Here is a 26,630-nt window from a genome sequence, read left to right as displayed (position 1 = left end):
GTTGGCCTGGCTGGACTCGAACTCCTGGCCTCAAGTGATCTGCCTACCTCAGCCTCCCAAAGTACTGGAATTGCAGACATGAGCCACCGTGCCCAGCCTAGACTTTCTTTTAAGTTGTTACAAATTTCCACCTACTAACTAATGAAGAAATAAAATAATGAACTATTTTGATGTTGAAACTATTTTAAACCTTTGATTGTCAGTGTGACAGAGGCCACTTTTACCAGTATAACTGGCTACTACTCTCAACTAGTGAAGCCTGGCCTTGAGTATGTGTCCTGTGCAACTGTACCAGTGGGCTACACACTATATATCTGGCCTTGGAATTTCTTCTAGACTCACATCCAAACAACATCCTGTGTTGTGCAGAGATTTGTTATAAGGGATTTCAGAGAAAGAAGTGATTGAGAAAACAAAAAAATTAAGTAAAAAATCTGATACCACAAAGTGCTAGATATAAATATATTCCATATCGATATGAAAAGAACCATACACTGTTGAAGAAATTGGTTGGGGTAGGGGTTTAAAACTGAGCAGTGGGGACCTGATTCTAAAAGAATTGGGGCAAGCAAGAAACGAGGAAAGCAAGGTCTTGGGTCAGTATGGAACAAACAGGAATGGTATCTTGAGTGGTCTGAGACTTCTCTTAGCTAATGAGTGTCCTTGTGCAGGATTTGGCTGTGTCATTCTTAAGTTTAAACTAAGTCCATAATGTGACTAAACTGCATTGGATATGTTAAGTACAGACAACTCTGATCACCTCTTTCTGTTTTTGGTAGGTATCTACCTTAGATGGAGTTTTAGAAGTCCGAAATGAACATTTTTGGACCCTAGGTTTTGGCTCATTGGTATGTTCTTTTACATATGACTTTAGTTATAATTTAAAATATAGTCTTCCATTTTTAAAACTGAAAAAAAGTATTTCCTTAAAATTTTTATAGAGACTTTGATTCCTAGTTATGTTAAGCAGAGTCTAAAATGTACATGAATTCAGTTACCTAATTGAGGGATTTTTTGGTGCTTAGAGACAGGGTCTCACTCTGTTGCCCAGGCTGGTGTTGAACTCCTGGCCTCAAGCAGTCCTCCTGCCTTAACCTCCCAAACAACAGAGGAATGTTTTTATTTTTTTTCCATCAAACATGTTAATGATAATAATACAGGAGTGTCCAGATAAGACAAATTTGTAGTCAGTGTAATTTCCAAATAAGAAAATGTTAAAAAAAATTAAAAGTGCAATTGCTTTCTTTTTTAACTGTAGTTCTCATTTTGGAGAGTTTGCTGAATATTTTGAAGAACTACAGTAACACAACTTGCTTCAGCGTAAAATTTCGTATTTTCTAATTCAGTTTGAACCTCAATACCAGAGAGACTTTATTATGACACGGTTTTACTCGTACGTTAGGAATGATGAGGAAAATACAGAAAATGTAAAGCACTATAATCTTATCATCTAAAGAAAACTGCTGTTGATATTTTGGTGTTTATACATTTATTTTCCTTAGAAAATGAGATCACGGGCTGGGCGCGGTAGCTCACGCCTGTAATACCAGCACTTTGGGAGGCCGAGGCGGGCAGATCACCTGAGGTTGAGAGTTTGAGACCAACTTGGCTAACGTGGTGAAACCCCATCTCTGCTAAAAATACAAAATTAGCTGGGCGTGGGTTGTGGCACACGCCTGTAATTCCAGTTACTCGGGAAGCTGAGGCAGGAGAATCCCTTGAACCCGGGAGGCAGAGGTTGCAGTGAGCCGAGATCACGCCATTGCACTCTAGCCTGGGTGACAGAGTGAGACTCTGTCTCCAAAAAAAAAAAAACAACAGAAAATGAGATCATGCTGTTTTATAATTAGCTCTTTTTGTTTAATTAATCATGAACAGTTTTCTATGTCATTAAATACTCTTCTACAGTATCATTTAAAAAAAAAACAGATAGGGTTTGATTTTTCTAATATAACACAAATTTTATAGATAAACAGATCAAAGCTGGTCTAGCAGTTCAATGATATTACCCACTTTGCAGTCTTTAGTTTCAGGCTATGCTTTTGTAGTGGGAAAATGGTTGCTTCACCTCCACCTTCCCCAACTCTTTCCCTCTCTCATTATTTTGGATGTCTAAAACTTATTACAAGAAAAACTTGAGACTGTAACATCCCCTCCCTCCTTACTGGGAAGGTGCCAAATGACCAGAGTGTCAAGAGACCAAAGAATGACTTGGACAGGTCCAGCATGGCCAGTAGGTGAGTTTGTTAGGACTTACCTATGGGGCACTCCTGGGAAGCAGGACAGCTTTAGAGATCTACCCACCTCCCATTTCTAAGCTGCTTTTAAGCTAATTTTCTCGCTCTTTGCCTGCTGTATGTGTGTAATGAGACTGTTTTCCTTGGTAGGGTCTCAGATGCTCTCTAAAATCTTTGGTTCTCAGGGTCGCTTGCTCCTCGACTGTACACCATGGCTTTGGCTCATTGCCTGGCCTTCAGAGTTCGGGCAGCGGACATACATCATCGAATAACCTAGTGGGGGACCCACCACACTACACTTCTTTAAATTCTTTAGAAGGGGCCGTTGGGAACAATATTCTCTAAATTCTTGAATGTTGAAAGCAGCTTGTGGACATTATAATTAAAAATTAGTTTGATTGGATATAAACTCTTCAGTACACATTTGTTTCAAGTTTCTTAAAAACACATTATCCCTTTTATTTCTGGCATGAAGCATTTCTGAGACAATGCCTAACGATAGTCTTAATTTTTTTCCTTTTATATGTCACTTGATCTTTTTGCCTGGATGCCCAAAAGATTTTTTTTTAAGTTCAGTACCTTTACTAGAATATGTCTTGGCATTGGTCATTCTGCATGAGTTATTTCAGGTATGCAGTGCACCCTTTCTTCTTTTTTTTTTTTATTTTTATTTTTGAGACGGAGTCTTGCTCTGTCGCCCAGGTGGGCGTGCAGTAGTGCAATCTCGGCTCACTGCAGCCTCTGCCTCCAGGGTTCAGGCGATTCTCCTGCCTCAGCCTCCCGAGTGGCTGGGATTACAGGCACGCACCACCACACCCAGCTAATTTTTGTTTTTTTTTTAGTAGAGATGGGGTTTTACCATGTTGACCAAGCTGGTCTCAGACTCCTGACCTCAAGTGATCCTCCCCCCTTGGCCTCCCAGAGTGTTGGGATTACAGGCATGAGCTACGGCGCTCGGCCCACAGTGCACGCTTTCGATAATGCTGTTTCAAAAATAATTTTTTAAAACATCTAATTGTATTTTGTAATATTTGTTCTATTCTCTTTCTTTGGTTTTCTTTTGTGGAAACTTCTGTTATGTGCATGTTAAATATGTTGGATCTTTGCCTTTCTTACTGTTATTTTCTTTCAAATTCTTATCTTTTAATTTCCTTTTGATTTTTTTTAACCTTTTGTGTCTCTTAAAGTATACCTGTATGTTTCCTTATGTTTGTGTTTGTTCTGAGTAAGTCTTCATTTCTAAAGTGATCTTTTTTTCTTGTATTACAATTGTCATCTCATTTCTAAGGTTTTCTAATTCTCATTTATGATCTTGTTTTATATCTTTTGATTGGTTTTTAAAAAGTAGGTTATAGTTTTTATCTGACATATAGTTTTATCTGTCTGGTGATCTTTTATAATCTGTTTTATAGTCTCTTTTTCTTACATAACTGTGTGTGGGATTTGACCCTCTCTTCTTTTCTGTTGCTCATTTTTATGTGAAATTAGTTTTCCTGAACTTTAAAATTAGGAGTGGTTTAGGGTAGTGTGTACAAATTTATGGGTCTAGAGCTCCATCTTCTGATGATTTTGTGAACGAAGAAAGATTTTTGTTCTGGCTCTGTTCCTCTCTGCCATTTTTACCTTTTTTTTTTTTTTTTTTTTTTTTTGAGACAGGGTCTCACTCTGTCGCCAGGCTAGAGTGAGTGCAATGGCATGATCTTGGCTCACTGCAACCTCCGCCTCCCAGGTTCAAGCGATCCTTTCACCTCAGCCTCCCCAGTAGCTGGGACTACAGGTGCATGCCACCATGCCTAGCTAATTTTTGAATTTTTTGGTAGAAACAGGGTTTCACCATGTTGGCCAGGCTGGTCTCAAACTTCTGACCTCAGGTGATCTGCTCTTCTTGGCCTCCCAAAGTGCTAAGATTACAGGAGTGAGCCACTGTGTCCAGCATTTTTTTTTTTTTTTAAGGAGACAGCGTCCTGCCCTGTCACCCAGGCTGGAGTGAGTGGTACAGATATAGCTCACTGCAGTCTCAAATGTCTGGGCTCAAATGATCCTCCTACCTCAGCCTTCCCAGTAGCTGGGATTACAGGTACATGCCACCATGCCCAGCTGATCTTTTTAATTTTTTTTGTAGAGACAGTCTTGCTGTGTTGCCTAGGCTGGTCTTGAACTCTTGGCCTTAAGCACTCCTACTGCCTTGGCCTCCCAAAGTGTTGGGATTACAGGCACGAGCCACTGTGCCTGGCCCTGCCTTACATTTTTATCTGAACTTCTTCTGTCCTTTGTCTCAACTGTACTACTCAGTTTGGATTCTCTTGCCATTGTTTCTTTTTGATATGGAGCTTTTTTTTTTTTTTTGGAGGGGAGCTTTGCCTGGTTACTTTCGAGAACTCACAGGGCTCAGACTATTGCAGCCCTTATTGCAGACCCAGTGTATTTGCCCACTGTTGTAATGTGCAAAACTCCCAGTTGCAGCTGCTTTTCTCATATTGGCTGTCCTAGATTTCCATTAAGTCTTGTTAGCCGCTTTGGGGTTTTTAGGTCAGTCAGATGTGCTGTTGCTTCCTGCTGCACAGATTGTGTTACCTTGAAGGTCTTATACCTTTTATTTGGGTTTTCATATGGGTACTAGGTTACTTTCTTTGTTTTAATGGAAATATTTGAGGCATTTCAAACACTGCCACCACTGCTGCCATCTTGCAAGAATCCCAACATAATTTTTAGTTTTCTTAGTTTTACATTATCTAAATATGCCATAATTTATTTCATAAGTCCCTTAGTGAATATTTAGGTTCGCTTCTATTTTTCCTATATTAACAGGTCTAGGATAAACTTTTTTTTTTTTTTTTTTTTTTGAGACGGAGTCTCACACTGTCACCTGGGCTGGAGTGCAATGGCATGATCTTGGCTCACTGCAACCTCCGCCTCCTGAGTTCAAGCAACTCTCCTGCCTCAGCCTCCCAAGTAGATAAAAACTAGAAAGAAGCTATCTGTGAAACTGCTTTGTGATGTGTAGATTCATCTGACAGAGTTAAACCTTTTTATTGATTCAGGAGGTTGGAATCTCTCTTTTTGTAGAATCTGCGAAGAGACAGCCGGGATTACAGATGCCCCACCATGCCCCACGTCTGGCTAATTTTTTGTATTTTTAGTAGAGATAGGGTTTCACTGTTTTGGCCAGGCTGGTCTCGAACTCCTGATCTTGTGATCTGCCCACCTTGGCCTCCCAAAGTGCTGGGATTATAGGCATGAGGCACCATGCCCAGCCTGGGATAAACATTTTTATGGGATAATCTTTGTAAATATCCATGATTATTTCTTAAGATTAATTTTTAGAAGTTTTTGTAAATCTGAAAATATTCACATTTTTATGGCTTTTGATGCAAATTCCCAAATTGCCTTCTAGAATGCCTTTTAGAACTACACACCTTGAGTCTTATGTTCATTTTTAACCATTCTTTCCTTTATTTTTTTAATTAATTTTTTAAAATATGGAACGCCTCATGAATTTGCATGTCATCTTTGCACAGAGGCCATACTAATCTTCTCTGTATCGTTCCAATTTGAGGATATGTGCTGCCGAAGTGACCACTTAACCATTCTTTTAATTGCGTTAATGACATTGGATGGCTTATAAACACAAAGAATATAGTCATCAACTCAGAACTTGGCATCTAGAAACCACACCTATGAAGTCCCTGGTTAATACCCAGGGATTTAATAAAACAAGCTTTTGAGCTGCTAAAAGTTAATATCACAAAAGCCATAGATTAACGCATGCACTGTAATTATAGGAGACTTTTCAAGTTCATACTCTGAAAACAGAGTTTCCTTATTTTAATTACTTTGATTTCCATATCAGACTGAAAGAGGATATGGCATCTTTAATACTTAGGTAGTGACAACTGTGAATGGTAGTGGCAAAAGAAAAGGGAAAAATCAAAGATGACTTGATTTCAAGACGTGGCTTGTCTTAGCTAAAAGTAATAAACTAGAAGTTAAATTCAAGGAATATAGATATTTTCTCTGTCTCATGATTGACAGTAGCTCTCTTACTATTTTTCTGTATTTAGTATTTCAAGTCATAGATTCAGATACATTGTTACTAAACAATTTGGCTAATTTATGTGCAGTTTATGTTTTGTAAGAATTTTTTTCTTTTTTGAAAATCTGTGTTTATTTAGAGACCAACATGGAGTGTCTGCTGGACATTTTATTTAATTTTATTTACTCTTTTTTTGAGACTGTGTCTGGCTCTGTTGCCCAGCCTGGAGTGTAGCGACATGATCTTGGCTCACTGCAACCTCTGCCTCATGGGCTCAAGCCATCCTCACACCTCAGCCTCCCAAGTAGCTGTGACTATAGGCGCGCACCACCACGCCCGGCTAATTTTTGTATTTTTTGTAGAGATGGGGTTTTACCATGTTGTCCAGTCTGGTCTCAAACTCCTGAGCTCAAGTGATCCATCTACCTCAGCCTCCCAAAGTGCTGGGATTACAGGCATGAGCTACCATGCCTGGCCATCTACTATATATATATATATATATATATTTTTTTTTTTTAAGTTCTTATTAGGCAAATAGTACCCAATTGTTAAGAAAATAAAAACTTGTAACTAAGTCATAAAAAAGAGAGTAAATATCCTCAATAATTCTGCCATCTAGAGATAAATATTGTCATCCTTGATACTTGTCTCTGTTCTTCTGTTTTTTATTTTTCTTTATTTATGTCTTATTTTATTTTTTATTTATTGAGACAGGGTCTTGCTCTGTCACCCAGGCTAGAGTGCAGGGGTATAGTCATGGCTCACTGCAGCCTCAACCCTCTAGGCTCAAGCAGTCTTCCTGCCTCAGCCTTCCTCGTAGCTGGGACTGCATATGTGTGCCTGGCTAATTTATTTTTTATAACGATAGAGTCTTGCTATGTGGTCCAGGCTGGTCTCAAACTCTTCCTTAAGCAATCCAACCTAGGTGCCCATCAATCCTAGGTGTTATTGGGCACCTAGGTTGATGCCATGCCTTTGCTGTGTGAATAGTGCTGTAATGAACATCCAAGTACATGTGTCTTTTTGGTAGAAAGATTATTTTCTTTTGGATATATACCCAGTTATGGGATTGCTGGGTCAAATGGTAGTTCTGTTTTAAGTTTTTTGAGAAATCTTCAAACTGCTCTTTAGAGTGGCTGAACTGATTTACATCCCCACCAACAGTGTATAAACACTCCCTTTTCTCTGCAGCCTCACCAGCATCTGTTGTTTTTTCACTTTTTGATAATAACCATTCTGGCCGGGCGCGGTGGCTCATGCCTGTAATCCCAGCACTTTGGGAGGCCGAGGCAGGCAGATCACCTGAGGTCAGGAGTTCAAGACCAGCCTGGCCAACATAGCGAAATCCTATCTCTACTAAAAATACTAAAATTAGCTGGACATGGTGGCGTGGGCCTATAATCCCAGCTACTTGGGAGGCTGAGGCAGGAGAATTGCTTGAACCCAGGAGGTGGAGGTTGCTGTGAGCTGACATTGCGCCACTGCACTCCAGCCTGGGCAAGAGAGCAAGACTCTCTCAAAATAAATAAATAAATAAATAATAATAATGATAGTAGCCATTCTGAGTAGTGTGGGATGGTATCTCATTGTGGTTTTGATTTGCATTTCTCTGCTGATTAGTGATGATGAGCATTTTTTTCATGCTTCTTGGCCACTTGTATGACTTCTTTTGAGATGTATCTTCATGTTTTTTTCCCGTTTTTTAATGGGGTTGTTTTTTGCTTGTTCAGTTTTTAAGTTCTGCATAGATTCTGATATCAGATCTTTGTCTGATGCATAGTTTGCGAATATTTTCTCCCATTCTGTAGGTGTTTCTTGGTTGTCTCGCAAGATTCTTACAGTTTTGAGGTCTGTTTTTTTTTTTAGACGAAGTCTAGCTCTGTCACCCAGGCTGGAGTGCAGTGGCATGATCTCAGCTCACTGCAACCTCTGCCTCCTGGGTTCAAGTGATTTTTCCTTCTCAGCCTCCCAAGTAGCTGAAACTACAGGCATTTGCCACCACGCCCGGCTAATTTTTTTTTTTTTTTTTCCATTTTTGTAGAAACAGGGTTTCACCATGTTGGCCAGGCTGGTCTTGAACTCCTGACCTCAGGTGATCTGCCTACCTCGGCCACCCAAAGTGCTGGGATTACAGGGCATGAGCCATAGCACCCTGCTGAGGTCTTAAATTGAAATCTTTAATCCATCTTGAGTTAATCTTTTTATATGGTGAAAGTGAAGGTCCAGCTTCATTCTTCTGCATATGGCTAGCTAGCTATCCTAGTACCATTTATTGAATAGGTAGTCCTTTCCCCACTGCCTATTTTTGTTGACTTTGTCAAAGATCAGATGGCTGTAGGTATGTGGCTTTATTTCTGGGTTCTTTATTCTGTTCCATTGGTCTATGTGTTTGTCTTTTTACCAGTACCATGCTGTTTTGGTTACTGTAGCCTTATAGTTTGAATTCAGGTAATGTGATGCTTCCAGCTTTGTTCTTTCTGCTTAGAATTTCTTTGGCTATTTGGGCTCTTTTTTGCTTCCATATGTATTTTAAAATATTTTTTTCTACTTCTATGAAAAATGACATTGGTAGTTTGATAGTAATAGCATGGAATCTATAGATTGCTTTGGACAATATGGCCATTTTAATGATACTGATCTTCCAATCCATGAGCGTGGAATGTTTTTCCATTTGTTTGTATCATCTGTGATTTCTTTGAGCAGTGTTTCATAGTTCTCCTTGTAGAGATCTTTCACCTCTTTGGTTAGATGTATTTCTAGGTATTTTATTTCTTTTGTGGATATTGTAAATGGGGTTGAATTCTTTTTTTTTTTTTTTTCTTGATACAAGGTCTCTCTTTGTCACCCAGGCTGGAGTGCAGTGGTGCAGCCACTGCAGCCTCGACCTCTCAGGTTCAATCAATTCTCCCACCTCAGCCTCCTGCGTAGCTGAGTAGCTGGCACTACAGATGTGTGCCACCACGCCCAGCTAATTTTTTTAATTTTTTGTAGAGATGGGGTTTCACCATGTTGCTCAGGCTGGGGGAGTGTGTGTGTGTGTGTTTGTGTTAACCAAAATAGGATCATTTGCTGATTATCTACTTTAAAAACATAATTTATGGACCGGGCATGGTGGCTCACGCCTGTAATCCCAGCACTTTGGGAGGCTGAGGCAGGAGGATCGCTTGAACCTAGGAGTTCGAGACCAGCTTGGGCAACATGGTGAGACCTCATCTCTACAAAGAAAACAAAAAAACAAAACCAAAAAAACCCATAATTTATGGTAAACACTTTTTCAAGTTAACGAATATACTTCTAACTCTCATTGTAATGCCTGGTGTTCTCTATCCCTTAGAAGCCTTGATACCATCTTTGATGAGTCAGTCTTCCTCATCCTTTACTTCCAGCTGGGTATCAAGTCCTTCCATTACTGCCTCTGGAATATGATATATCTGTCTGTCCCTCTCTGATCCCACTATTTTTGGCCTGGCTCAGCTCTCCTCTTTTGTTTTGTTTTGTTTTTTGACAGAGTCTTGTTCTGTCTCCCAGGCTGGAGTGCAGTGGCATGATCTCTGCTCTCTGCAACGTCTGCCTCCTGGATTCAAGTGATTTTCCTGCCTCAGCCTCCTGAGTAGTTGGGATTACAGGTGCATGCCACCATGCCCAGCTAATTTTTGTATTTTTAGTAGAGACGGGATTTCGCCATGTTGGCCAGGCTGGTCTCAAACTCCTGACCTCAGGCAATCCGCCTGCCTTGGCCTCCCAAAGTGCTGGGATTACAGGCATGAGCCACTGCACTTGGCAGCTCTCCTCATTTATAATCTAGATTGTTGAAGTTTTTTTCCTACCTGATTTCCAGTCATCTATACCTACAATTTTTCTGAACTCTGATTATTTATTTCTGTTAGGTTGCAGATGTTAAATCGAAATTCCTTATCATTTTAGAGTCCTCTGGTAGCCTCTTTTTAACCTTATTACCTACCTATCATTTTTCTTTCTTCCTTCTTCCCTTCATCTCTTCCCATGCTGGGAGTGCGATGGCGTGATCTCGGCTCACTGCAACCTCCGCCTCCCAGGTTCAAGCAATTCTCCTGCCTCAGCCCCCTGAGTAGCTGGGATTATAGGCACGTGCCACCACACCCGGCTAATTTTTGTATTTTTAGTGGAGGTGGGGTTTCACCATGTTGGTCAGGCTGGTCTCGAACTCCTGACGTCAGGGGTGATCCGCCCACCTCAGCCTCCCAAAGTGCTGGGATTACAGGCGTGAGCCACCACACCCAGCCCCTTCCTCTGTTTCTCCTTCTCTTCTTTCCTTCCTCTCTTCCTTCTCTCCCTCTCTTCTCTCTCCCTCCTCCTTCTTCTGCCCCTTGAAATACTTGGACTTCTTTTTTTTCTTTTTCAAGATAGGATATCACTCTGTCACTCAGGCTGGAGTGCAGTGGTGCGATCTTGGCTCACTGCAACCTCCGCCTCCTGGGTTCAAGCTATTCTCCTGCCTCGGTCTGCCAAGTAGCTGGGATTACAGGCACACGCCACTATGCCTGGCTAATTTTTTGTATTTTTAGTGGAGACTGGGTTTCACCATGTTGGCCAGACTGGTCTCGAACTCCTGACCTCAGGTAATCCACCCACCTCGGCCTCCCAAAGTGCTGGGATTACAGATGTGAGCCACTGCGCCCGGCCAGGACTTCTTTGTATATTGGTATTATTGCTTATTCTTACCAAGTATGCCATACATTTTCATTGCTTTTCCCTCAGTGTGGAATGCATCTCTACTTTTTGAAATTCTGTTTAATCACCAACCCTAGATTAAATGCCATCTTCTTTTGAAGTCCTCTTCAATTGGAATTAATACCTACCTTTTCGGCTCTTACATTGTATTTTTTGTATGTTTCATTTATATTCTTCCTTGTATTATAATATTCCTATCTTGTTCCTACATGGATATTTCTTTTTTTGTATTTTAAAGACTCACAAATTATTTAACTCATTACAATGATAATCACCAGCAAGTAGTCTTTAAGAAATATTAACATTAAGCTTTTTCTTTCAAAGAAAATGCCAGGAACTTACCAAATCATAAATAAAATGTTTTATCTAATGAATTTTTTGTTAGTCTAATTCTAAGCAATCTCTTTGTTATGATTTTGCCCCTTTTAGGCTGGATCAGTGCATGTAAGAATTCGACGAGATGCCAATGAACAAATGGTTCTTGCTCATGTGACCAACAGGCTGTACACTCTAGTGTCTACTCTAACTGTTCAAATTTTCAAGGATGACTGGATTAGGCCTGCCTTATTGTCTGGGCCTGTTGCAGCCAATGTCCTAAACTTTTCAGATCATCACGTAATCCCAATGCCTCTTTTAAAGGGTACTGATGATTTGAACCCAGTTACATCAACTCCAGCTAAACCTAGTAGTCCACCTCCAGAATTTTCATTTAACACTCCTGGGAAAAATGTGAATCCAGTTATTCTTCTAAACACACAAACAAGGCCTTATGGTTTTGGTCTCTATCATGGACACACACCTTACAGCAGCATGCTTAATCAAGGACTTGGAGTTCCAGGAATTGGAGCAAATCAAGGATTGAGGACTGGTTTTACAAATATACCAAGTAGATATGGAACTAATAATAGAATTGGACAACCAAGACCATGATAGACTCTAACTTATTTTTATAAGGAATATTGACTCCTTGGCTTCCAATTTATTTAGTAATCCAACTTTGCATTGACTGTTTAATCATTTACTCTAAATGTTAGATAATAGTAGGCTTGTTCACATTTCATGAAACCTATGAAACTATATTTTTGTAAAATGTGTTTGTGACAGTGAAATCCTCGTAAATGTTAAAGGCTTTAAATAGCCTTCCTTTAGAAAATGTGTTTCTTTAAATTTGGATTTTGATATCTTTGGTTTTGTAGTTGACTGCAGTGTGATGTGACCTTACCTTTATAAGGTAAGACGGAGTCTTGCTCTGCCACTGTGCCCGGCCAATACATTATTATTAACTTAAGGCTGTACTTTATTAAGGCTTCCTTAGTTTTTGTTTTGTTTTGTTTTTTGAGATGGAGTCTCACTCTGTCGCCCAGGCTGGAATGCAGTGGCATGATCTCAGCTCACTGCAACCTCTGCCTCCTGAGTTCAAATGATTCTCCTGCGTCAGCCTCCTGAGTAGCTGGGATTACAGGCACCTGCCACCGCGCCCAGCTAATTTTTGTATTTTTAGTAAAGACGGGGGATTTCACCTTGTTGGCCAGGCTGGTCTTGAACTCCTGACCTCATGATCCACCCACCTTAGCCTCCCAAAGTGCTGGGATTAGGTGTGAGCCACCGCACCTGGCCGATATTTTCTTTAATGAAATTTATAAATATGCTTCTTGAATAATACACATTTTGGAAAAGGGAAAAATGTCTGTTCAAAAAGTAAAAGTCTCTTTTATAGCTTTTCCAAACTTAATTGCTAAATTTTTCTTTGAGGTTCTCCTGAATTATGTCTTACAAACTAAAAGCAAAAATTTTTAGCAGAAATTTTGGAATACATTCTATCTAGCACAATTTGAATTTTTAATTATCAAGATTTTTGTTAAAGTTTCTCTCCTTTAAAAATTTTAGTACATTTGTAAATAGTCCATGGTTCTCAGTGTTTTATTTTGATTAAGTGACTGCCAAACTTTTGGTGATATGCAGTGAAAGAATCCCAATTTTCTATGTTACATTTAATCAAATTACTGACATAATGAATTTATCTTTCCTGACACGTTTTCATTCATTGGCTTTTTAATTTCTTATTTTATTAACAAAATATATCAAATATATTACCAAAACACATGGAGTTCCATACATAATATGGAATTTGATGTCTTTTCAAATTGCACAAAGAATTTGAGCATATATAATTTTTCCAAAGCATAATGGACCTTAGATTATAGAATACAGCATTGTTAGGTCTGCAGTGGGCAGTTTCTTTTTGTTTTGCTTTGTCAAAAATGGGAAATTGGTAACTGTGATGAAATGTGAGAATTACATAGATTATGTTATTTTTTAGTTGTTTTCCAAATGCAGAGTTTAAGGACTTTCTAACATGGCTAGTATTACTTCCAAAAAGTATAACAAGCAGCAGTCACACATGACCTAGGAGGGTTTTTTATTGTTGTATTTTATTATGCATTCCATAACAGTTTTAAAATGGAATTTTGAGAATGGACTTAACTTTCCTGGAATCCAATGCTCCTGGAGATTTATGACTTTCCCAGCCATCAGCCAGCTATCTAGAGAAGATTTTTGTTTTTCTTTTGCAACAGTTTCTTCAGTCAACTCAATCACTTTCAAATAGGAGCAGCACTTTGAAATCCTTTTTCTTCGCTGTGGATTAAAAACATCCAAGAAGCCATCTCTGTCAAGCAGAATTGTCATCTGTGGTAATAAGTGACCATGTCCTAAATACCTTTTTCTTAGTGAGGAGTTGGTCATTGTCTTTGGCATCTGCAACCCCTGTTCAGGCATGTGACCTGCTAAAGAAATACAGCCTACACTACCTTGACTACTGGGGAAAATGATACTTCGTAAAATGTAATAAGGCAACCTGTTCCTTGGCCTTTATCTTATGTTTTCCAACTATTACTGTATCTGTTACTGGTCTGCTATTACAGGATGATTCTTCTTCCTCCATTGATCTCAACTAAATGTGTATTAGGGTCATGCATGAAATCTGAACTGCCATGTCCTGAGTTATGGTTAAGAGGTATGTGCTGCCACCCCATGCATGTCTTCCCCATCCCCATAGGATTTTAAAGTGTTCAGGTACCAAACACAGTTCTGTGTGAGGTTTTATGCCTACTTCCTCAACACCAATTCAGAGGCAACACCTGTGCATCTGTCCCACCAAAGGTGCTTTAATACCTACCTTCACTATTTGAGAAAGGACACTCACAGTTGCCTGTGGGTTATGAAAGAATTGGCCCTACGTCCTGCATGTAAGATGTTACAGGGGACATTGGGCCATGCATTATTATATAGAGAAGTCTTATTTGCCAAGCTCTGACCAACTTCTGGATATGAAAATAAGGAACTTGCCCAGCATAGGCCTATAGGCAGCAGCCTTACTAGTAAATCTTGCCACAGAATCACTTGAAGCTAGACAGAGAAAGAAGTTCAATTTAAATATTTGTCCCGTTGTTTGTGATTAAGATGTAAGCTTTGTGGAATGTAATTAACCCTGCTTTACGAAGTCACCATATTATAATAGGAAAAACACTGCCTAGGAGGCAAGAGATCTGAATTCCAGTTCTGATGCTGCCACTGTGTAAGGAAGTAGTTTTATAACCCAGGGGCAAATCATCTGAGCTTTCTCATCTGTAAAGTTAGGGAGAGGAATTAATTAGTTGATCTGTAAAATAATCAGCTTCAAAATGTTACGGCTAAATCTGTAGAATGTATGCCCAATTGCTAAACGGATGTTGTGCCCAGAATTTTATCTAGTGACTACCTCAACATACAGGCCAAGCATTACCTACACCAACACCCAAGCCATTAATTTGAGGTGCCATGAGAATAGGTGAACCACAGCCTAACACCATTTAGGTTTTTGTGTTTTTTTCAGGCTTGCCTCTACTTAAATATATTTAGATGAGAGAGTTTTCTTAGACTTCTTTCTTTGTAAGGAAGGGTTATTTGGGGAAGTGTTGGAAAAAAGATTAGGGCAGGGTACCCTTAGTTTATATAGGGTACAAAAGAATGGGAAACATCTTCCCTTTCTTCTTTAATCTCTGAAGTCATGTTTGGAATTACATATAATGTAGCAGGTACTGGAGAGGACCTGAATTTCAAGCTTCTGATTTAGCTGTTTGTAAACTTCCAAGTTTTGCTTGACTAAAGAATGCTGATCTTTTTTGGGAGTCTGATCTCCTTCTAATATCAGAAAGTGCTTTTTATATTCCAGATTGCTTGAATTAAACTGTTTGGATTAAAGAACATATATGGAGTTTCCTCTCTGGTTTTAAATAATCTTTCTTTATTCAGTAGCTATTAATAATTTATCTCATATTCAGCGAATATTTATTGAGAATATTGTTGAGAATCTCTTACATGCCAGGCACTATACTAAGTTAATATGCATTCAGTATACCAGTTGGTGTGACCCAGACCAAAGGTAACACAAAGATGAATGAGAGTTCCTTCAAGGAGCCGATAATCCTAGTAGGAGAGCTAAGACACAAAACTGTTGCATGTTTTTAATCATCAAATTAAACTTCTTTCCACTTCCTTATCTTCTTTGGCATCCTTTTGCAAGATTTTTTTTAACTACCAGGCTTAAAATAATGAGGTCCCAGAGCACTTACTGGCTTCGAGTACACTTTATTTAAGCAGTTACTAGTTTAAAAGCACCTGTAATAACACTGAGATCATCATCATCAAATTGCCACCCAACAAGCCTAGCTTCTTGCAGAAAAGTTAACTTGGATAACACTTGGCTAAGTTTTCTGACTAATGCTGGATCAGGTAGAAATTCTTTAGTACTAAAGTCAAAAAACACTAATTGCTTAAGATTCTCAAATACACCCATGAAGGCAAGCCATCCATCACTGCTCACACGATTTCCCGCCAAATTCAACTGCTGGAAGTTTTTCAGAGGGTTCTTTCCAAAAAATGCACCTGGGTAAAGAAATAAGTATATTAGTTGGAAGAAAAATTTTTTTAAAAAAAAGAGAAATAGGTTCTACATTTATTTTACATACTTTTTTTTTCACTCTGAAATGGCCATGTTTGAACCAGTGCTTTGCCTCAGAAAGAAATTATTAATATAATTCTCTATAGCTAGGGCAGTGATTGTGAATATGGTCTATTATATTTTCCTAGAGTATAAGGGAATCTGATAAATAGTGATTCGTAGTGAGGTAGCAACAATATGTAAATGAATTACTTTTTTTTTCCCTTTTCCTTACTCCTAGGAAATGGAAGGTTGCTTTAATTAAATATTCAGTACTTGTTTTCAAACCTGGAGTCAATCTTTGGCAATATTAAGTCGTTTCCTCTTCTGAAAAAGTAAACACCACCTAACTGTTGTTTCTATGGGTATGTTCCTAACTGTAAACTTGAGTAAGTGAGCCTCCTTCAGTATCTAAAGATTTGGGTGTTTTTGTTTACCTGTTTATGTATAACCCTCCCGAGCCTCTTCAGGAAGTTCCTCCATTCCTTACAGAATAGGGCACCTAAAGTATTTCCTACATAGGGTAGGTGGATATCCTGTCTTTCTGATACACAAAGAATGCACACACACACACATACATACAAAGGATGTGTGTGTGTGTGTGTGTGTGTATACATACACAAATAGTTTAGTGTTCATTCTTTATCCCATGTTACCAGTTTAGGTGGTACTGGAACCCAAGTGAGTCTTGCAATAAGAAAAAATACCTTTCTTTCAGGTCATTTACCATCATACAGATTGGCCAGTATACAACATTAGGATTTCACAAAACTAGCTCTGTGTTAATTACACATATTAAATTGTGCAAAGCGTTAGCCCTACCCACCTACCTGGCCTTTTCTGGATGACTAAGTTCACCTTGAAGTACAGAGTGGACAGACAGGCAGACTGGACATGGGAACTCTGTTACTTACATGTTTATACTCCAGAGTATCACACACAAATTGCAGAAGATGTATGCCTGGCTTATCAATCCACATTACTCGGCTCATCCGAGCTCATCTTAGTCTTAGTGTACCTCACCCAACTTTGGAGGGTTAATTTGTTGTATATTAAACTTGTGTTTCTTGGGAGATGTGTAATATTAGACAATGTTCCAGAAACTGACCCTTATGGAAATGAAGGTCCATGATTCAGTTTGGATTCCAAGTAGGAAAAGAGGTTTTAAAAGTTCCTTTCCATTGTCTCAGTGAGAAGACCACTAAAGAGTTCAAGTTAAAGAAGGAAAGGTTCAGTGCTGTACAATCTTAAGGTTAGCAAGCAAAGACTAAAAGCTATCTGCTACCAGTAATGAGGGCTTAATGACAGAAATGGACATTCTTGTCCGACCAGCTTACGTGGGTGAGGTCAACCTAGTTATGCACTGAAACTATACCCTTACCCACTTTCAGTAAAGGTGTTTACCAGCTCCGTAGTGAGAGGAGATCTGTGAATTTGGTGTCTGATGTCACTGCATGGCCTTGTGTAGTTTGTTCAGTGCAACTAAGTACATTCTAGAGTGTGTCCTTAGTCAATGTCAGCCAATGCTTTTATCACCATCATAAGGTCTTGAGTTTCGAAAGCTCTTCAGGTTCTTCTTTACAGACACCTAAAGTGATTGACCCTGCCTGACCGTGGTCAAGATGCTAGCGGCTAAAGTGGGCAAAGCCAGGTAAGGAGATGATTCACAGGGTTCTGCCTTCATGTCTCTTACCCATGGTCAGTGTCACTGACACCATCTTTGGGCCTTCTTTGCCACTTTTATTAATTTGAAACGTGAGACAGAGGCCGGGTGCGGTGGCTCATGCCTATAATCCCAGCACTTTGGGAGGCCAAGGCGGGCAGATCACCTGAGGTCAGGAGTTTGAGACCAGCCTGACCAACATGGAGAAACCCCGTCTCTAGTAAAAATACAGAATTAGCCAGGCGTGGTGGTGCATGCCTGTAATCCCAGCTATTCGGGAGGCTGAGGCAGGAGGATCACTTGAACCCAGGAGGCAGAGGTTGCGGTGAGCAGAGATCACACCATTGCACACCAGCCTGGGTAACGAGTGAAACTCCATTTCAAAAAAAAAAAAGAGAAGAAAAGTGAGACAGACTGCTAGTTGTTCCCAAAACTGTCTCTCCTTATTCCATAGTTAATAGAGTTTTATTTCGGCATATGGCCACTCATATCCCAACCTCCCTTGCTATTAGGTGTGGCTAAATTTTTGCCAAGGAAGTATAGGCAGAAGTGATGTGTGCAACTTCCATGTCACTTTTCCGCTTTTCCCCTCTTCTACTAGGTTGAAATGATCACAGGGCAGTGACCTAGCTATGGCCATAAAGTCAAAAATAACACTCTTAAGGAATAGAGGAGTAAAAAGAAAAGTAGGGGTCTGGGCCTGAAAGACTGCACAGAGGAAAACCACCCCACCTGCCTGGACTGCTCATTTCTGGACTGTTACATGATAGAGAATCAAGTTCTGCCTTCTGTAAGCCATGGTATAGTTGGGTCTCTGTTATCGCAGCTTAGCCTATGCCCAGCCTAAATAGTACATAGGTCCTTACTTTCCCCTGCCTTCCACCTCCTCTGTTCCTTGGAGGATGGCTTTCTCCCTGCTCTCTCTTCCATCTCATGTTCATGTCCTTTCTGCCTTTGCCCCTTCTCCATATGCTTCCCAGCATGGCATGCACTCAGTCCAAATGCTGGTTGCCAGTTGTGTGTCTATTTAAGGCTCCTTCCCCAAAGATCAACTTTTTTTCTCCTTCTCAGCTAGCAGAACATATTTTCACCACCTAAAAGGAATTTAAGAAGAATTTAAAGCCCATTCCACCCTCACAGGGTGAGCAATTTATAGTGGTTATCTACTAAGGTATAAGGATCTTATCATCAATTTAAGAGAGTTTCTTAGATAATTATTGGAATGTGTGCTAGTGCAGGAACCAAGAACAAACAACATTTGTCATAAGCCAAGGGCATGCCTTTTGTTCGTTTAATCTGCAGTGCTTATGAGGAGCAGACTAGATCCAAGAGAAACAGAATCCATGACATTTAGAGCCATAGGCTGTATGTGGGCTGTGGAGAGTGCAAATGGCTTGATTGGAATTCCAGGAAAAATCTCAAATGCCCTGGGTAGAAGGGTTCTGATTCTTGGGGGTTCCTGTATCCCAAACACAACTCTTCATTTGTGTTGTCCTGTAGTTCACCTGAACGAGTACCAGAGTTCTCACTGTTTAGTCATTCAGCAACATCTTTAGTGCTACTACGTGCTGCGGATTATGCTGGGTGCTGGGGATATGTGTAAACGACAGACATGGTCCCTGTCTAAATGGGCTTACAAAATAGTGTGAAGACATGCATTATAAAGTAATTAGATGGGTGGTGGGTGCTATGGTAGGTCAGGGTACCGTGGGAGCACACAAAAGCAATAGGCTTTCCCACTCCCCTTTGTTCCCAGGACACTTGCAATTGGGCTTATATGCTCCAGGAGGAAGACTGGAGGATTCTTAGGAGAAATGGAACTGCCCCCCAGGAAAAGGCCCTACAAAGAAGGGGCCATTTTGCTTGCCCAATCACCCCCTAGTGGAGTTAGCCTGTCAAAAATTCACCGCCTCCCTTAGACACACAGAACTCCCTATCAACTTGTGTCTCCCTCTAAAATGTGAAGAGGACAGTGCAGGATTATCAGACATTTGACAACAGCCTCCCACAAGGAAGACTGAGACTAAAAGCCAAAACAACTCCCAAAGAAATCAGGCACTGTAGAAAACAAGAAAAATCAAACTCCAAAGACCTAAGTTTTTCAGAGATCCTAAGTTTTTCAGTAGACTGCATCTACTCAGCAACAATAAGATGCTAAGAAAGAGCTTTTGGAAAATAAAATATGATAGCGGGATCTACACAGCAGAATGATTGGGCCCAGGATTTAACACAGAGCTTCTAGAACATGAATAGGGTCTGCGATGGCTTTTTTTTTTTTTTTTTTTCTTTTTTTGAGACAGGTTCTGGCTCTGTTGCCCAAGAGTGCAGTGGTGCAATCTCAGCTCACTGCAATCTGCCCCACTGGCTCAAGTAAGTGATCCTGCCAACTCAGCTTCCCGTATAGCTGGGATTATAAGTATGTGCACTACGCCCAGCTAATTTTTGTATTTTTAGTAGAGACAGGATTTCACCATGTTGGCCAGGCTGGTTTTGAACTCCTGACCTCAAGTGATACACCCACCTCGGCCTCACGAAGTGCTGGGATTACAGGCATGAGCTCTCTTTGAGAACAGGCTGGATAGCAGAGTTCAGCTTCAAACATCCAAGTTGAAAGATGCCATTTAACAAAGGGTTTTGTTAGAGCAGGTGAAATTGGTCAGGCATGGTGGCTCATGCCTGTAAGCCCAGCACTTTGGGAGGCTGAAGCAGGCAGATCACTTGAGGTCAGGAGTTTGAGACCAGCCTGGCCAACATGATGAAACCTCGTCTCTACTAAAAATACAAAAATTAGCTGGGCATAGTGCACACACTTATAATGGCACATACTTATAGTGGCGGCATGGACCGGTAATCCCAGCTACTGGGGAGGCTGAGGCAGGAGAATCACTTGAGATTCAGAGAAGCGAATAGAGAACAGAGAATCCCAGGAAGCGGAGGTTGCAGTGAGCCAGGATCGCACCACTGCACTGCAGCCTGGAACAAAACAAACAAAAAAACAGGTGAAATAGATACCTGAGCTAGCAATGATTTTTATGTTGTAGTCTCAGATTGCTGATGGGTAAGAAACAAAATTTTGGGAGTCGAGCAAAACATGGCAAAGCTTGGAGATCAAATGCAATCTCTGAGGAAGAACAGCAGATAGTCTAGACCAAGCTTTAAGGAAAACTAGGAACATTTAATATCTGGGTAGAGGAATCACCATTGAAAAGAAGACTGAGAAGTAGCCAAGGTGGCATGGAGGTCAAGAGAATGTTTTGAAAAGAAGGGAATGCTCAGTGTCAACTCCTGCAGAGGAATCAAATAAATTAAACACTTCTGAAAGTGTCTATTGAAATTCAGCCACATGGAGGGGTGTGGAGAGTCAGATGCAATGAGTAGAAAGTAGCAGATGGTCAGGAAATGGAGATGTCATAAGGGTACATAAAATTTGTTTTAGAGCTTTTACCTTGAAGGAGAGGAGAGATAGAATGATAACCAAAGGAGGAAGATAGGACTCAGGGAGAGTTTTATTTAAAATGGAAGAGATTTGAGCAACTTTAAAAACTGACAGGAGGGAGTCAGTAACAAGAGGCACAGTCAATAAAATGATGTCCCTGAACTGGAGTGAGGGTGAGGCTGGCATCTCAAGCACTGCTAAAGAGACTGCGCTTAGGTAGGAGAAGAGAAACCTACTATAAGCTCTAAGGAGAAGGAGAGAAAAAAATAACAGTCACATCCTCTGTGAAATAGGAGACGCTGAGTACTGATTGAGAAGAAAAAAGTGTGAAATAGTTTACATACAGTGTTGAATGCAGAAACACAGTAAGATTGCCAGGAAATATTAAGAGAGATTGTGTTTATTCACTGTTTTTTGTTTGTTTGTTTGTTTTGTCTCCCAGGCCGGAGTGCAGTGGTGCCATCCTGACCTCAGGTGACCCACCCGCCTTGGCCTCTCAAACTGCTGGGATTACAAGCGTGAGCCACTGGGCCCAGCCCCCGCTATTTTTTTTTTTTTTTTTTTTTTTGAGATAGAGTCTCACTCTCTCACCCAGGCTGGAGTTCAGTGGTGCGATCTTGGCTCACTGCAGCCTCCACCTTCTCGGTTCAAGAGAGTCTCCTGCCTCAGCCTCCCAAGTAGCTGGGATTACAGGCATGTGCCACCACACACAGCTAATTTTTTTCATACTACATTTTTTAATCCATTCATTATTTGATGGACATTTGAGTTGTTTCCACTTTTGAGCTACTAAACATGCTATTATAAACATTAATATACAAGTTTTTATGTGGATATTGGTTTTCATTTATCTTGAGTACCTAGGAAGAGAGTTGCTGGGTCATATGACAACTCTATGTTTAACATTTTGAATAACTTGCCAGAATGTTTTCCTCAGCAGCTGCATCATTTTACATTCTAACTACCAGCATATGAATTTCTCCGTATCCTTGCCAGCAACACTTGTTATTGTATGTATTTTAATAAAAAATAATAACCATCCCTAGTGGGTCTCAGGTGGTATCTCATTGTAGTTTTGGTTTACGTTATTACCCTGATGGCTAATGATATTGATTATGTTTTCTGGTATTTATTTTGCGATTTAAATGTCTTCCTTGGTGAAATGTCTGTTCAGATTCTTGCCCATTTTACAAATTGGGTTATTTGCATTTTTTATCAGTGAGTTGTAAGAGTTTTTTTGTTTTGTTTTGTTTTTTGACACGGAGTCTCACTCTGTCACCCAGGCTGGAGTGCAGTGGCGCAATCTTGGCTCACTGCAACCTCTGCCTCCAGGATTCAAGCAATTCTTCTGCCTCAGCCTCCAGAGTAGCTGGGATTACAGGTATGTGCCACCACGCCCGGCTAATTTTTTTGTATTTTTAGTAGAGATGGGATTTCACCATATTGGCCAGGCTGGTCTCAAACTCCTGACCTTGTGATCCACCTGCCTCAACCTCCCAAAGTGCTGGGATTACAGGTGTCAGCCACCATGCCCGGCCATAAGAGTTTTTTTATATATTCAAGATGGAAGTCCTTTATTAGATAATGTGACCTGCAATTTTTTTCTCACATTCTGTAGGTTGTATTTTCACTTTCTTTCTTTTTCTATTTTTTTTTTGCGGGGGGCGGGGGGGTACTGGGTGTCACTCTGTCACCCAAGCTGCAATGCAGTGGCATGATCACAGCTCACTGCAGCCTCAACTTCCTGAGCTCAAGCCATCCTCCCACCTCAGCCTCCCAGGTAGCTGGGACTACAGGCGTACGCTGCCACACCCAGCTAATTTTTTGGAGATTGAGTTTTGCCATGTTGCTTAGACTGGGCTCGGACTCCTGGGCTCAAGCAATCTGCCAACTTCGGCCTCCCAGAGTGCTGGGATTACAGGCGTGAGCCACCGCACCCAGCCTTAGTTTTGACCAAATGTCTTTTTTTCTGTTGCAGGAACTCATCCAGGATAGGACATTACATTTCATTGTCATGTCTCTTTAGGTTCCTCATGCTTATGACGATTTCTCACAATCACCTTGTTTTTTATTTCCTTGACAGTTTCAAGGAATACTGGTCAGTTTTGTGTAGAAGTCCCTCAGTTAGGATTGTTTGATGTTTTTCTCATCATTAGATGGGGGATATGGATCTTTGGGGAGGAATATCATAGAGGTGAAGTACTATTTTCATCATGTCATATCTAGGTACATACTATCAACATGAATCACCACTGTTAATGTTGACCTTGTCACCTGACCAAGATAGTGTCAACAGCTTTCTCCACTGTAAAGTTACTCTTTTTTGCTGCCTTTTGCTGCATGCCACAAGTTTTGATATACAGCGTTTTCTTACCATTTACTTCTAAATATTTTCGTTGAAATTTGTCAGTATGAACTTGTATTTATCTCCCAAATTTTGCAGTTTTTCCCCAGTATCCTAAGTGTAGTTACAAAATTTTAAAAAGGGAAATTTAAGGACAATCCAGGCCTGGGGTTTTGTCAGGAAAGTACACCCCATCTACTATATTTCATTTCATACCTCTCATTCCACATCTCATGTTCTGCCTGCATCTCATTAGGTAGTCTTTCTTTAATTAGAGACTCCATCTCTCATTACACTCTTCATTTCACTATTGCATCTATCACACACATCCATCACTCAAAGTCATTGGCTGAATTGACTCATGCTACTGTGGGCCATGAGAATTTCAGCTATTAAAGACAAGAATGTTTGCAGGGATGGAAGATGGAGTTGAAACTAGGTAGGAAGGCAAGTCAAAACAGAAAGGGCCTGAAAAATAGGTAGAAGGTAGCGGGATCGACGGACTGGAAGTCCCAGTGAAGTAAAAGAACTGGTGATTAGGAGTAGATAGAAATACAGGAGGTTGTGGTTTGAGAATGGGATATCTGCATTTATTATTTTGCAGGTAGAACAATTTTAAGTGGTTTGTCATAATCTAGTCATTGCATGCTCATAGAATGAATGGATGAAGGAGAGTGGAAGGGAAGGTCGTTGAAGAGGAAGGTCCATTAGCGGAGCATAGTGGCCTCTAGTCCCAGCTACTTGGGTAGTTGAGGAAGGAGGATCCCTTGAGCCCAGAAGTTCAAGGCTAGTGAGCTGTGATCACATCCCTGCACTCCAGCCTGGGCAACAGGGAGACCCTGTCTCAAAGAGAAAGAGAGGGGTGGTGGAGGAAGGAAGGAAGGAAGGAAGGAAAGAAGGAAGGAAGGGAGGGAGGGAAGGAGGGGAGGGGACATACTGCTTTCACTGTATCCCATAGGTTTCAGTATGTTGTGTTTCCATTTTCATTTGTCTTAAGAAATTTTAAATATATATATATATATATATATATATATATATTTTTTTTTTTTTTAATTGTAGAGATGACATGTTACCATATTGCCCAGGCTGGTTTCAAACTTCTGGGCTCAAGCAGTCCTCCCACCTTGGCCTCTCAAAGTGCTGGGATTATAGTCATCAGCTACCACACCCAGCCTATTTCAAGAAATTTTTCAGTTTCCTTCTGAATTTCTTCATTGGCACACTTGTCATTCCAGAGCATGTTGTTTAATTTCCATATGTTTGTATAGTTTCCAAAGTTCCTCTGGTTATTGGTTTCTAGTTTTATTCTATTATGGTCAGAGAAGATACTTGAATCAGATTTCAATTTTGGGGGATTTTTTAAGACTTATTTTGTGGCCTAACATGTGGTCTATCCTTGAGAATAATCCATGTGCTGAGGAGAAGAATGTGTATTCTGCAGCTGTTGGATGAAATGCTCTATAAATATAGGTCCATTTGGTGTATAGTGCAGATTAAGTCTGATGTTTCTTTGTTGATTCTCTGTCTGGGAGATCTGTCCAATGCTGTATATGGGGTGTCGAGTCTCCAGCTATTGTTGTATTGGGTTCTATCTCTCTCTTTAGCTCTAACAATATTTGCTTTATATATCTAGGTTCTCCAGTGTTGGGGACATATATATGTGTGTGTGTGTGTGTATATATATATATATATATGTCTGTGTGAATATAGGGGGGTGTGTCTGTGTGTGTTTATACATATATAATGATTATATCTTCTTACTGAATTGACTTTTTTTTTTTTTTAAGAAACAGGGTCTTACTCTGTCACCCAGGCTGGAGTGTAGTGGCATGAGCATAGCTCACAACAACCTTAACCCCCTGGGCTTAAGGGATTGTCTCCCTCCTCAGCCTCCTAAGTTGCTGGGACTACAGGCATGTGCCAACATACCCAGCTAATTTTTTTTTTTCTTTTTTTTGAGATGGAGTCTCTGTTGCCCATGCTGGAGTGCAGTGGCGTGATCTCGGCTCACTGCAAGCTCCGCCTCCCGGGTTCATGCCATTCTCCTGCCTCAGCCTCCTGAGTAGCTGGGCGCCCGGCTAATTTTTTGTGTATTTGGTAGAGACAGGGTTTCACCATGTTAGCCAGGATGGTCTCGATCTCCTGACCTCGTGATCCGCTCGCCTCGGCCTCCCAAAGTGCTGGGATTACAGGCACGAGCCACCACACCCGGCCTAATTTTTTAAAAAAGTATTTTGTACAGATGGGATCTGCCTATGTTGCTCAGGCTGCTCTTGAGCCCCTGGCCTCAAGCAATCCTCCCACCCCAGCCTCCCAAAGCACAGGGACTACAGGTGTAAGCTACTATGCCCGGTTCACAAATTCTTTTTTTTAAAAAACGGAGGGCCTGATGCAGCTCATGGCTGTAATCCCAGCACTTTGGGAGGCCGAGGCCGGTGGATCAATTGAGGTCAGGAGTTCAAGACCAGCCTAGCCAACATGGCAAAAGCCAATCTCTACTAAAAATACAAAAATCAGCCGGGTGTTGGAGCGTGCCTGTAATCCCAGCTACTCGGCTGAGGCTGAGGCAGGAGAATCACTTCAACCCAGGAGGCAGAGGTTGCAGTGAGCCAAGATCATGCCACTGCACTCCAGCCTGGGAGACAGAGCGAGACTCCGTCTCAACAAATAAATAAAAATAAAGTCAAATTACAAATTATTGCCTAGCTCAGTTTTTATTTCATTAAGCACACCATCTCCTTCTCTGGTCTCAATGGCCAGCCTTGGGAGTGGACAAAGTAGGCAGCTACCTACTTAAAGATTTAAAGGATGCTAAAAGACCTCAACCTAAAAATGCCTCCCCAACATGAGTCCTAAATCTATATATTCTTCAAGGGCCTCTTTGAAAAGACACATCTTTTCCAACTCACTTAAGGTATGAGGTTATCTAAGAGAGATTATTTATCAGCTAACTAATTAGTCTGTCACAGAAGCCACCTGACTCTAATATAACCTAAAATAGAGGAAGGGCCTGAAAGAATGACACCAGGATGATGTGAGTTAATGGGTTGAGGGAGTGGATAGAAGTAAAGTTAGGAATTAAAGGAAGGAAAGATCCAGAACTTAAAGCACCATTAGGAAGGCACACCCTTGGGCAGCCTAAGGACTTAGGTACACATCTGCAGGAAAGAAGGTTCTAAAAAGAGCAGCAGATGGGAGTTAATGTTTAATGGGTACAGAATTTTAG

The 26,630-nt window shown here is 40.6% G+C and overlaps 2 protein-coding genes and 1 non-coding gene across 32 annotated transcripts in view; 1 reads left to right on the top strand and 2 right to left on the bottom strand.

Moving 5' to 3' along the window:
* Positions 1 to 15,227, top strand: part of SLC30A6 (solute carrier family 30 member 6) — a 57,715-nt gene extending 42,488 nt beyond the window's left edge. For 25 of the 28 annotated variants that reach the window (XM_001152780.8, XM_016948309.3, XM_054678321.2 and 22 more), the window contains 2 exons: positions 780 to 848; positions 11,410 to 15,227. In XM_001152780.8, the coding sequence (XP_001152780.1) occupies positions 780 to 848; positions 11,410 to 11,910 (570 nt within the window). In that variant the 3' untranslated portion in view covers positions 11,911 to 15,227. The remainder of the gene's footprint in view (positions 1 to 779; positions 849 to 11,409) is intronic. The other 3 variants (XM_003308976.6, XM_054678318.2, XM_063789170.1) reach the window with 1 other exon arrangement.
* Positions 5,711 to 5,817, bottom strand: LOC112208321 (U6 spliceosomal RNA). Its single transcript, XR_002942723.1, has one exon. It is a non-coding gene; the product is annotated as a U6 spliceosomal RNA (small nuclear RNA).
* Positions 15,228 to 15,589: 362 nt separating the features above from the next.
* The window catches only part of NLRC4 (NLR family CARD domain containing 4), a 42,912-nt gene continuing 31,871 nt past the window's right edge, over positions 15,590 to 26,630 (bottom strand). For all 3 annotated transcript variants that reach the window (XM_515390.9, XM_054678313.2, XM_001164519.8), the window contains exon 9: positions 15,590 to 15,906. In XM_515390.9, the coding sequence (XP_515390.2) occupies positions 15,614 to 15,906 (293 nt within the window). In that variant the 3' untranslated portion in view covers positions 15,590 to 15,613. The remainder of the gene's footprint in view (positions 15,907 to 26,630) is intronic.

Source organism: Pan troglodytes, chromosome 12 (genome assembly GCF_028858775.2).
Source record: "Pan troglodytes isolate AG18354 chromosome 12, NHGRI_mPanTro3-v2.0_pri, whole genome shotgun sequence".
Classification (NCBI taxonomy): Eukaryota; Metazoa; Chordata; class Mammalia; order Primates; family Hominidae; genus Pan; species Pan troglodytes.
This window is presented reverse-complemented; position numbering and strand designations above follow the sequence as displayed.